The following is a 13,310-nucleotide window of genomic DNA, read 5'->3' on the forward strand; positions in this document are numbered from 1 at the left end:
CATACTCGCATAACCGCACTGGCGGCACCACATATATCCGAGATAGTGTTTTTTTTTTTTTTTTTTGCCGTGTCTAATTGTTGATCCATGTAAAACAGGACTTGAAAGTCACACTCTTCTCAGTGCAGTATTGTTGTCATACTGCACGAAGCCCAAACAAATCTATGCGCACAAAATAGAAGTCTGCACTAATTACAGAGCTGGGAATAAAATGGTGAAAATGAGACAGTTAATGCCAGGGTTTATGCAATTATCCGCTACATCCCAGCTCCGAAATAGAGGGGGGAAGGGCACTTTTCACTTCACATTGTCTGATGCCTCCCCAGTTAAACCATATTAGGAGACTTAGTGAATGGATATGTCACCAAGCAGGGAGTTAAATCAAGAGAGTGATATAAGAGCAGTACTCACAGTATAAGGCTCTGCTAAATTGCGCCTCATACAAGGCTCTCTACAAATTCATTATAAGGCTCTAAAAACAACAGACCAATACATACTTCATTCATCTTGCTTTTCTGCAAATGCTTAGTGCATAGTAGGGAAGGGCAATATGGCAAAAGCATAACACAAAACATTTTCATGACACATGATAACAGAACTGTGCAGAATTCAGAAACCACTCTTTTTAAATCCCAGTCAAAATGCCTAATAAGTTATTTCTTTATCAGAAAATATTTCGTTGGAGATTAAATATATGATAATCTACATAGGGTTCAAGGTAAAAAAAATGGAACATTTAACAATTATGTAAGACCTGGTCGACCACCAAATTGCTAAACCTATGGTAGACCTGCTGATGATCTGAGAACAATGGACTGACCACCCCAGAGTCCAGACCTCATCATCATTCAGTGTCTTTGGGATCACTTGGATGGTGAGAAGCAGAAAATGTAATCAAATTCTATGGCTGAACTTATTTAATTTTTAAAATTGCATATATTTTTTTTAGATTTCTTCAAAAAACTGAAACCAAGTCGAGATGTAATAAAGGCAAACTATGCAGACACTAAATACGGAATAATATATGTAGTGTCATTTTCTGTTAAAATGTTTTCTGCTTTTTCAGTATGTTAAAAAATGAATATATTGTAGTTAATGGCCACATTTGACTGGGCATTAAATAAATGAAAGTGGTCCCTGACTTGGGTACAGTTCTATACATATCATAGTATTTAGTTTTCCTGAAAAATAGCCCCAAAACTACTTCAGTACATACCATTTTTAGCATGGCACTGTGCTAAATCAGGTTAAATAGAACTAATTCTGCTCTCTTTGGAAAGAAACTTGCAGTTGGTCACTGTCTGTAGGGATATCGACTGTAAGCTCAAAAGCATATGACATAATGTATCATGTAGAATGTAAAATATTGTCATATTGCACCCACTACAGTGGATAGATTTAAATGTCCCATGTTTTGTGCCTAAACACATACATATGCACTGACTGGCCGCTTCCTTCTTCTATTTACCCTAATTGTGCTTTTAAGGTCTACTGACCGTGTAGGAGCACATAGGTGTACAAGACTATAGTCCATCTGTTTTTCTGTATACTTTGTTAGCTGCCTTTTATCCTGTTCTTCAATGGTCAAGACCCCCAGAGGACCACCACACAGTAGATATTATTTGAGTAGTGCATCATTCTCAGCACTGCAGTTGACACCAACATGGTGGTGGTGTTTTAGTGTGAGCTGCGCTAGTATAAGTGGAATTGACATAACAGTGCTGCTGGAGTTTTTAAACACCTCAGTGTCATTGCTGGACTGGGAATAGTCCACCAACCAAAAATATCCAGCTAACAGTGTCCTATGGGCAGCATCTTGTTACCACTGATGAAGGACAAGAGGATGACCAACACAAACTGTGCAGCAGCAGATGAGCTATCATCTCTGGCTTTACATCTACAAGGTGGACTGACAAGGTAGGAGTGTCTAATAGAGTGGACAGTGAGTGGACACAGTGCTTAAAAACTCCAGCAGCACTGCTGTGTCTGATCCACTTGTACCAGTGCAACACACACTAACACTCCACCATGTCAGTGTTACTGCAGTGCTGACGGATGATCCACCATCCAAATAATACCTACTCTGTGGGCTTCCTGACCATAGAAGAACAGGGTTAAAGGGGGCTAACAAAGTATGCGAAGAAGCAGAAGGACAGTCTGTAAATGTAAAACTACAAAGTGCACCTATATTATTCAGTAAGTATAGAAAAGGTACCTAATGAAGTGGCTGGTAAGTGTAAACAGGCATACAAACTAAGACCCCAGAGCATGGTCTAGCCACAAAGTGACTGATTCCCATCACCACAACGTGTTCATCTTCACCACACACTGACACCATTTCCCTTTAGTCTGCTCATTACCCAGCCGCTACCTCCTGACATACTTGTGAGCCATGACACGTCAAGTTATTGCAAAAAAACCCAAAACATTTTCATTTTAATGCTGCAGTAGAAAAAAAGGTTATATGAAGTCATATAATGGGTGCTTCATTGTCAACAACAACAAAAAAAGAGAATCACGGCACAGAATGCATAACAGTGCCTGTGCTGTTTACATGCCAATATTTTACACATTAGATTTCCATTCACTGGCAGCTGTCAGTTATTTCAGTAAATTAACTGCCAAAAATGTAGCAGAACTGTCAATCGGAAGCAAGGTAACCATGGTTACCTTTCATATCCCCGCCAAAAAATGATAAAGCTGCAGTGCGGAATCATGGGAGAGTAATTAGACAGAACAACATAAAAGTTACCAATCAAAAAGGCATTCTACAATATGAAACAACAACCAAGAGTGCTTATAAATAATAGGTTACATTGAGGAGTTCCTCCTTGCGTTATAAAGTAGCATCTTTTGTACAACCTTTTAAATGTTCAAGAAATGATGGAACAAGTATTGTCTTGTACAAGAAGTTTAACCCTTTGAGCACGAGGTGGAAATAAAAGTTTAGGATGTTACTTTTTTTTCTTCTCTCATTTTCATATCATCTGATTAAATAACATTTATAAAACTATTGTGCAAAACAATTTCATTAATGTCTTCATATATTGTGCACCAGTAGATAGTCATACTTCTCTTAAATTAAAAATATAAAATGATGCATAATTTAGACAGAAATTAGTTTATATGTTTTTTTTTTTTATGTACATATTTTTACACCGACCTGAATTCATAAAGGCCCCTGATTTCAGAAAACGGAAAGACTGCCGTTTGGATTCACACACGTTTTGCATCAGAAGCCACTCAGCTTGAACATCAGGCATGGTAAGCTATTATTTTGTTTGTTTGTTTGTTTTTCATGAGTTACCAAAATACACAATAATGTGGCCTCTCAAATCTGCTTGAACTTGGGCATTCCCGATCACTGATTTCTCTCGTTATTTTCTATATTCTGGGTGGTTAATGTACAAGTGCTTGGGCGTACTCAGAGGGTTAAATTTTGTCTGCTGACACCAGCACACGTAGGTCACGTTGACAAAAAGAAAGAAGGAAAGAGAGATTCAGTTACCAAAAGTTTGAACTAAACCGTTTCATCAATGCATGCAGCTTACTGCATCTCAGGGATGCCAAGAAAAGGAAAAAAAAGGTGAATCCAATTTACACAACTTTCAAATACATACAACTTCATTTTAACTTTTTCTTATATACCTTCATATTTTACCAGTGACAACAGCACCTCTTCACTCAACACTGCACAGTTAGAAAATTCTTTTTTTTTTTTTTTTTTTTGATGTTTTTTTTTTTTTTTTCTTTTCAGTTTTCATTTTTACCTAAAATGAGTAAAGAGAATGTCTCTGGACCAGAATGAGTTATTCCAGGTGGAAAACCCACACATCATGTGCCGAAACTAAACAGTAGTTTTGTGGCATCTATGTGCAGTTCTTTGTTAGTCATTGTCAGTTCATCTTGCTTTTAAGAAATGTTAGTTCGAAGGCTTCAGAGAGAAAGCAAGAGTAACAGAACTGGGAGACAGAGTAGTGTCCTTGACCACCGCTAAGGTTTCTCAAGTTCACAGACATACATAAGGTGGTCCTCTGGGGATTTGCCATGAGTCTTGCTCAGATGAAGTTTGACAGCATGCTTGCTAGCGAAAGTCCGGTTGCACAGTTTACACTGATACGTAGTGCCATTGGCCTCTTCGTCTGGCGTAGGGGAGGAGGAATGGGAATGGGGGCTAGGGTTGGTGTTAGGGTTAGGGAGTGAGTGGGCCATAGCATGAGCTTGGGCCGAAAGCAGTTTCTCAGAAAGTTCCTTAGTGTGGCGTGAGATTTGGCTAACCAACTGCTCCCCAGACAACTTAGCCAAGTCTCTAATCCGGAAGCCCAGGTGGGATTCAAGATGGCTGACGTAAGTGGAGGGAGAACGTATCTGTGAAGCACAGTCACTACAGAAGAACACAGGGTGGCCAGAATCAAGGTTCTTCAGAAACTTGGTACCACCTGTCCGCCTCAACTGGTACTTGACGTTAGCCAACCAGTGGCTGATGGTGGTCATCGAGAGGCCAGTGAAGCGAGAGATGTGCATGCGTTCCTGTGGGCTGAGGTCAGACATAATGTACTTGCCATCACCTGTTTGCCGCAAGCTGGAGGCAAACTGTGCTTGCAGGATAAGCAGATGCTGAGGGTTCCAGTTGGACTGCCGGCCCTTGCGCTTCTGGGCTGGTGACATGTCCTCAGACTCTTCATGTGTAGCACCATCTATATCTGACCGCTCAGACAGACTGGTTGGTGTGGAAGATTTGGAGACATGGCTTTCTGTCAGGTTCCGAAGCATATCAGAGATGTCAGACAGGGCATTTTCACGCAGAGGTGAATTAGACATGAATGAAGCCACAGCTGAGGATGCCTTGGCCATGGTAATGGTCGAGGAGGGTGACACTGAAGATGGAGTTGATGTAGAGGTGGACAATACAGATGATCCCATGGAGCTGCTCTTTTCGCTCTTCCCTTTGGTCAGGTCAATGGGCTGGTCATTGTTGATGTGGTAGAAATAGCGGTCGAGATGCTCGTTTGTCTTTTTGGTCTGAGCAGGAGTGGAGGCAGCTACAGCTGCCTTCTCTCCCAAACTGTTGCTCATTTTGAAGAGCATGCTCATGGGGTCTAGAGATGGCAGGGCAGGTTTAGCAGCTTTACCAAGGTGAACATTCATGACAGACTGAAGTGCACTTAAGGGGTTGACAAATGGCTGTTCTGGAGGATGGTCAGTTATAATTGCAGTGCTGCTGCACAGCGAAGAGACAGGAGTTTTCACAGCATGGTCAGTGCCATTCTCTAAAGACTCTTTTGTGAGGGCCTCACCATTGGAGTCCTTGTGAGCATTTGCTGATCCATTGCTCTCTGGTGTTTTGGCTCCCCTCCTCTCTTTGGGGGACTCCCCTCTGGCAGAGTCCCCAGCTTCACTACTGCAAGGAGAAGGTGTGGTTCTTCTCAGAGGGGAAGTTCTTGCACCAGGTTCCCTCATCTTCTCCTCCACTTTGGCCACCTTTTCCGTAACTTTTTTGACAAGTTCTTCCATGGCATGGAAGTTATTTTTGGGTAGAGGAGAGGTCTGGCAGCTTGGAGGGGAGATAAGAGGTTGGCTTTTGGTGGGCGACAGAATCTCTTCTCCAGAAAACATGTACTTTAGAGGGGAGCTCTTTCCTGAGTTGCGCAAGGAAAGTTTCATGATGTTTGGAAGCTGATAGGCAGCATGGATGCTAGGGTAGCCTCCCCAGCTGGGTGTGCCATTCTGTGCTTTGTTGATGGCAGATGTGACTGTGTTTTCCAGTGACTTCAGGATGTCAAACCCACCTTTAGGACTTTCTTCCAGATCTTCTTCAGTCAAATATGGATACTTGGAGGAAATGTCAAACTTCTCCTCAGGCTCATCATCTGTCGCTTTCCTGTCTTTGGCACTGATAGGGGTTTCCTTGGTGCACTCTTCTTCTTTTTCCTCTTTTTTAATTTCCATAGCACTGATGGCAGGAGATATACTAGGTGGAGGGGGTGCAGGTGGAGGTGGGGAAAAAGCTGTGGCAGCCAGTGGTACAGATTGAACCTTATCCTCAGAGGAGGGCACTGTGTTAGCAGCTGGGGTAGTGGGTGACTCCATAATGGGCTTGCCTTTCTTGATGGCAGAGTTGGTGACCTTGATGAAGTGGCCTGTCACCATCATGTGAGCTGTTAACTCCTGAAGGGTATCATGTGAACTCCCACACTCCATGCACTTCAAGATCTGGGATTTCCGAGATTCAAACTGCCATGCATAGCTAGCGCCATTCTGATGCCCATAACGATTATTGGGAGTGATGTACGGATTTGCTGTCTTCTGCAGCAGGTCACTGGAATCTGAGAGAGAGGGTTTGGGAGTGCCTCCATTGGAGTCTGGTGAACTGGGCAGTTCCAGCTCAATAGGGGCTCTTTTGCGTGCTGAAGAGATGATCTTGGCTGCCACAGGTGTCACAGGCTCCTTGAGAGGCACTTTCTGGTAGTGTTTTGTCTTGATCATATGGACACTGAGATCTTGTAGTGACTCGAAGGAATGGCCACAGTACATGCATTTGAGGACTTTCTGGGCATCCTCCTTACCTTCCATCTCCAGTAGGGAGCGCTTGCGGGGCTTGGACCAGCGCTTAGTGCCCTCACTGTCTGTCTCATGGTTATCATCTCGGTAGTGGCCTGTTTCATTCATGTGCACAGTGAGCTCAACCAGGGTGTCATAGGCAGCACTGCAGTCTTTGCATCGAAACTTGCTAGCACCAGTAAAGATGGAGCCATAGAGCTTGGTGCTTTGCCGGTACAGCTGCACAGTGCTGAAGAGGTTTGGCTCAGATGTTGGGTGCAGTATTCTGTTCTGGTTCTGCGTGACTTGCTGCAAGGTCTTGGCTACAGCTGACTGGTGCCAGTCATAGCCCCCACTACCGCAGCTACTGCTGCTGCTACTGCTGCTGCTACTGCTGTGGCTGCGAGGGGGTTTTTCAGGTGGAGGCTGTGTCATATTCAAGTTCAGGGATGACCAGTAGGAATTGGTCAGGAAGCTGGTGTAAATAGCCTTCATCTGCTCCAGACTGTCAGGGCCTGTGGCAGTGGCTTCCTCACTGCTGGGAGGGGCTGAGGTTGTCATCCTCATAGATGCATTTGAAGAGAGTGATGTAAGTGGCTCCTTGGCAGTGCCATCCTCCTCGTTCTTCACCGAGGCACTCTCGAAATCTGACATGCGGTCACTGGACTCACTGAGGTGTGACTCACTGTCCATCTCATGGCTGGAGAGGTCTGCAGCTGGAGAGTCGTGGAAGCCTGTCCGTTCTTTGACGAGGAAGTCCTTGTCCTGGCACATGTACTTAATGGCAGGCTCCTCCTCAATCGCTGAATCATCTCCCTCCACATCCTCATCCATTAAGGCAGCCTCTTTTAGCTCCTCAGGAACATATGCTGCAGAGAAAAAAAAATAAAGACAGAAACAAAGAACCTTGTTATTGCTGCGTCCAATTATAAAGATTTCACAAACTGCAATGTCTTGAAAAGCATACAGACAGCTGATAGAAATGTTAGGCATCAGTGTTTTCCTCCACTACTGACAAATAAAACAGTCAAGGCCATTTCATATCATAAACTCTCGCAGTAATTCCTTCTCAACTTCACTACTGTGTTATATTGCCAAATGAAATGAAGTTACATTTCCCCTTCCCTTTGTTCTGAGAAGAGAGAAAGCTAGTGAAACGGAGAGACAGTGGAAGAGAAGGGGGGGGGGAGAAAAAATGTCTCTTCAAACCCAAGTTGCCACCTTATTCTTCTCAAGGGGCAACAGCTTGAAATTAAAACTAAATTTGAAATTAATGAAGCACATTCTGGAGGTGGCATTCGTTTCTGAAGTAATAAATTACTTGTATCAACCTCAGAGACAGCAGTTCCTGTCTGTCAATTAATATGTCTTACGCTTCTTCTGCAGCCTCTAATGCATTCCCTAACAGACACACTCGCCATTTAAATTAAGAAAGCATTTTCACTCATTACTCGGCAAAGGCTTGCCAGCTCGTAAATAAAAATGAATGTATGTATGTTTCCGATGTAAAATCTCCCCGCACAAAACACATTTGCGTCAATTACAAAAGATTAGAAAGTTGAAAGTTATTATTTACTGTTTAGCCTGGAGTGTATGCACTCGGCTCACATTTGAATACAATAGCTTGAGAAAAAAATATGCTGCAATATGTGGACGGCATTAGGATAAAACTAAAGCAGAAAGCATCTAATTGTTTTCACTTATTGTCATTTTTGCTAGAGCAAGAAAAATGCAAGTGAACAATGAGAAAGAGCAAAGATGAGAGAGAGAGTGAGAGAAAGAAGAGAGGGAGGGCGAATAACACATTGTGGTAATTCCGCACATTCCAGAGTGTAAGTGTTGGTCACGCATTGACCAGGTATGTAAACAGCTCTGAGTGAGGACAGTATGCAGGGCTTTTCTGTGAACATATTCAATCATTTTAAACGACTGCAACAGTCAAACTAGTCATGCTGTAATTTCAACACACAGCATATAGATTCAAATCTAAATACAATATCTGTCAACATGCATGCAGGGGACACAACATGAACCTTTGGAAACGTGGATTCTTTTACTTTTTACAACAAAGACAGGGATGTTAGTCTAAAACAGCTGCCATTGTGTTTATTTCAACCATTTACCACATGCTGAATTGCATTTCTGTTAGTCTGATAGAGTGTCTTCAGTTTGAAAGACTGCCAGCATAGTAAACCTATTGACAGCAGAGAGTGTAGTGTCTGCCACCCAAACACTGGTAATGCACTCTGCTCCTTGAAAGAGCATTTGGTGGTCCGAGTATTTAACCACAGTGGCCATAAAAAATCACAAGTGAAAAGAACACAGTCATCATAAGGACAGTCATTTTGTAGCCCTCGGCAGTGTCATGCCACGAGATCGGCAGAGGCACAGACACCTCTTAGCTTTCAGCTGTAGCTGAACAACGTGCACCTCATGCCTTTAGGCAGTCTGTGCAGTTACAATAGCGAACACAGGCTTTTAATGGTCTCTATTCTCTGTAGGGAAAAGCCAGATTCTGTCTAATTTACAAATGCACCCCATGAATATATATATAGATTCATGATTATGCCTATGCTTAACATATCCAGTGAATGGATGAAGTTGTGAGACACTTGTGAGACACTTGTAGTGTCAGTTAAACACCAGTTAATTATATTTGTTAGGTTTCAATACTATGAAATTAATGGTATGAATAAGCACAGCCTGAGATGATGATATAAAATCTGGGGGAAAAAAATGAAATCAAGAACAACACAGACACGGATCACAAGCAGTCTGTAACGTCTAATCGGCCCCCACACAATTCACTAACTAACTGCACAAGCACACACACATACTGTACCACATGAGCACACACACACACACACACACATACACACTGGCGTATACACGTACACACTGCCATCTGTTCTGAATCAGCCAAAACGACAGCTGTTTAAGAGAACAATGCCTTCGTTCAGGAAGCAAAGCAGCACTTTACATCAAGGCCAAACAGCAAAGTAAAATCTTCTTTCTCTCCGGTATATAACCTGACTTCAAACCTGCAATTACAACAAACACCTCAAAGGGACAGGTTACATTCTCAAAAACCTTATAAAGCCCTGCACCTCAATAAACAAATTACCTTGAATACAGACTACGATAAATGATTAACACAGAGTCAGAATGAGTGAGAGGATGAGGGAGTAGAGGGAAAGGATAGCGTACTCTTCTTTGAGTAAGAAATCTTTCCCAACACTAACCTTGCCATGACATTAGCAGCACAAACAGCATAGAAATGAATAGTGTCAGAAACTGCAAGTGCAGCCAGCTAATCCGTTTAGGTGTGTGAGAGAAGTGTTTTATTTTTTCTTCTATACCAATACCAATGCTGCATCATGATCAGTACTCCTTTTTACCTATATATTACATATAATAGAGAAATATTTATTTTATAAATTTATAATTGACACAATACAGCCATGTCTTGAATCGATTCACTTTGATACAGCAAAAATAAGACGTGGCTTAAAATGAGCCTTATAGAAATAAGGTAATGTTATCATTTTCAGTTCACTACCATTTTCATCATTGTAAAAGTTGTGCTTTAGAGTGTTTCAATCTAATGCTCTAGCCACAAGCTAATATGTTGGCCTTAATCTAATGCTCTAACATGCTAGTCATGATAAAACAATTTGAAATGAACTAAATACACATTGTATTGCTAATCTGTACTCATACCCCTAATATACACTCACCAGCCACGTTATTAGGTACACCTTGCTAAAGGTTGGGCCCCCTTTTTCCTTCAGAACTGCCTTAAATCTTCATGGCATACTTTCAACAAGGTGTTGGAAACATTCCTCAGAGATTGTGGTTGGTTATTTGAGTTACTGTTGCCTTTCTATCATCTCGAACCAGTCTGCCCATTCTCCTCTGACCTCTCACATCAACAAGGCATTTTCGTCCACACGACTGACCGCTCACCGGATATTTTCTCTTTTTCGGCCCATTCTCTGTAAACCCTAGAGATGGTTGTGCGTGAAAATCCCAGTAGATCAGCAGTTTCTGAAATACTCAGACCAGCCCGTCTGGTACCAACAACCATGCCACGTTCAAAGTCACTTAAATCACCTTTCTTCCCCGTTCTGATGCTCGGTCTGCACTTCAGCAAGTTGTCTTGACCACCTCTACATGCCTAAACGCATTGAGTTGCGGCCATGTGATTGGCTGATTAGCTTTTCGTGTTAACAAGTAACTGAACAGGTGTTACTACGTGTTTGCTAGGTGTACTTAATAAAGTGGCCGATGAGTGTATGTGTAGTGTAGATGTAACAGTACAATGCATTATAATATACTGAATTGTAACACACCATATCATGTTGTATCGTATCATTGTATGTTAGCTAGCCTGTTAGCTTGTGGCTAGAGCATTATGTTGGGACGCTATTTGACTACTATTTTTAAAATACTGTAGCTTTATAATGTGATATATCACTGCACCCCTATATATGTGTAATATGGACATAATATTACAAATGTATGATGATGATATTGAATTGTAATGTAGTGTATCTTACTGTTGTAACGTGACTTGCATGTTAGCTCAGAGCTATATACACATATTCACCTGGCACATTATTAAAGACTATATAGAATCTGGACCACCACCATATTATATCAAAAGCACTTATGAGCTTATATATTATACAAAGAAAGAGAAAGACAGAGATGCATAGTAGCTGAGACTTATTCCATTAAAATAACTTACTGACAACAAACACAAAATCAAACTTGCCTGACAACATGGTACTCGGCCCTTCGCCAACACTGAGAAACTGTGTACAGAGGAGAAAGAGGAGACGACAAGAAGGGGGTGTCTGGAAAGACCCCAAATCCCTAACACACACACATACACACACACACATACAGAGTTGCCTTGGCTGTGGTCCAGGCTGTCCAGCCCCCTGTGTGCCCAGAGCCTGTGTGTTCTAGCTGGGAACAATATTGAGTTTTCATCCCTGGGCCCACTGAAGCCCAGGCTCCGGCCTGGGTCTAAACACACCACACAGGTGCTCTTTTAATTAGAGAACAGGATGCTTCAGCACTGAGAGTGGGCAAGAGAAGGGGGAGGAGGGAGCCTGAAATGAGAATAACCTCCCAATGAATTGGCATCAGATTGGAGCGAGAGCTTGATCTAATTTACACTTGGACATCCAGAGAGACGACCAGCAGAGAATGCAGCTTTGAAAGCCGGAGGAGAGCAGCACCTTTCAAACTGAGTGGCCTGTCTGCGTTTGGTCCAGCAGCAAACTCTTCAATTGGTGCACAGCTAGCAGGCTTAAGCAGAGCCTGAGAGATGAAATGAAACTGTACTCCTTGCAGTGAAATAAGGGAGAAGAATTCTAATTCTGCTATTGCTTAACCCTGTTCCATTACTTTATCATTTGCATAATTTCAGGGATTTGCAGTGGTCTCGATTGTTGAAGTAACATGCCTGCTAATCTTCTGAAATGTCTCCTAAATTTATGGAAAATAACTAAAGTCATTTGTCATACTGAGTGGGTGCAGACGGGGTGCTGAGTTTGGTATTGGTTAGGAATTTTCAAAGTGCAATGCTATCAATATACCTGAAGCCCTGAAATACAGTATAGCAGCACGGAATAACATCAAGAGAGGTTTCTTCATTCTTGAAGTGTTTTAAAAAAGAAAACAGGAAATTGTTATTGTATTTGTTTTCTATTCCTTAGAAGTCATACTTACTTTTAATTCATTGTGAGTTAGAAAGAAAGAAATCCTGTTGAAAGTGATATCAGTCAATACCTCACTTGTTTTTAGAAAGCAAAAACATCCTGTTTGCCATGTTTTTGACATTTCTTGACATAAAAACAAAGAAGTGCATAGTCAAAGCTGTCAATACAGTAAATCAAATTTAGTGTGAACTTACAATATAATTACTATATAGTTATTGTGTAATTACATACATATAGTTGACTAGTATAGTAAAACATAAAAGTAAAACACAGAACAGAGAACTTGAAGATGTACAAATGTTCATGTGACCTCTGCAGCATGTTAAAGTCAAGCTAGTGCTGTGTATGAACCTGTGTTCGCAAGCATTTCTGTGGTTTTCCTTACTTTATCTCCGCGAAAGTAGAGAACGTGTAGGTATCTGCGGACCTCTCCAATACTCAATACTTTCTGGGTGTGTGAATGAGAAGGAGAGGAGGAGAGAGTGAGCTACTTGGTAATTAAATCTGCTATATATAGCCCCCAAAGCCCACATTTATAATGGGAGGTATCTCTCTTCTAATGTGGCACTATCTGCAATGTGATATCATTAGGGGGAAAATGGTTTGTAGCCTTAAGCAGACAGGCTGTCTGTGTGGGGCTGGAGAATGTGAGATAGCACAAATCTCTTTCTCTTCTTTCCTCTTCTCTCCTCTCTCTCTCTCTCTCTCTCTCTCTCTCTCTCTCTCTCTCTCTCCTCCTTTCCCTTCCTCTCCTTCCTCACTTCCCCTCCTCCTCCTCCTCTTCCTCCTCTCTCTGGCTATCATGACCTGTGTTAATGAAGTTAATTGAATCTGAGATCAATAATGCTTAATTATTGCGATTTGACATGCACAGACAAATTGGTGGGGAGGCCAGACGAATATGCGTATATGTGTGTGTGCGCGTGTGTGTGTGTGGGTTGGAGAAATCTGTGTGTGTGTATGCAGCGCTGGGGTGGGCGAAGGGGCATGGCTAGATGGAGGGAGAGAGGGAAAGAGGGAGCGGACAGGCGTGCCATC

At 42.1% G+C, this 13,310-nt stretch overlaps 1 protein-coding gene across 2 annotated transcripts in view; it reads right to left on the minus strand.

Annotated features, from left to right (window-relative positions):
* Positions 1-2,405: 2,405 nt before the first annotated feature.
* tshz3b (teashirt zinc finger homeobox 3b) overlaps positions 2,406-13,310 on the minus strand; it is a 49,598-nt gene continuing 38,693 nt past the window's right edge. For both annotated transcript variants that reach the window (XM_017700701.2, XM_017700700.2), the window contains one exon: positions 2,406-7,409. In XM_017700701.2, the coding sequence (XP_017556190.1) occupies positions 3,994-7,374 (3,381 nt within the window). In that variant the 5' untranslated portion in view covers positions 7,375-7,409 and the 3' untranslated portion in view covers positions 2,406-3,993. The remainder of the gene's footprint in view (positions 7,410-13,310) is intronic.

The sequence above is a fragment of the Pygocentrus nattereri genome, chromosome 25 (assembly GCF_015220715.1).
Source record: "Pygocentrus nattereri isolate fPygNat1 chromosome 25, fPygNat1.pri, whole genome shotgun sequence".
Lineage (NCBI taxonomy): Eukaryota > Metazoa > Chordata > Actinopteri > Characiformes > Serrasalmidae > Pygocentrus > Pygocentrus nattereri.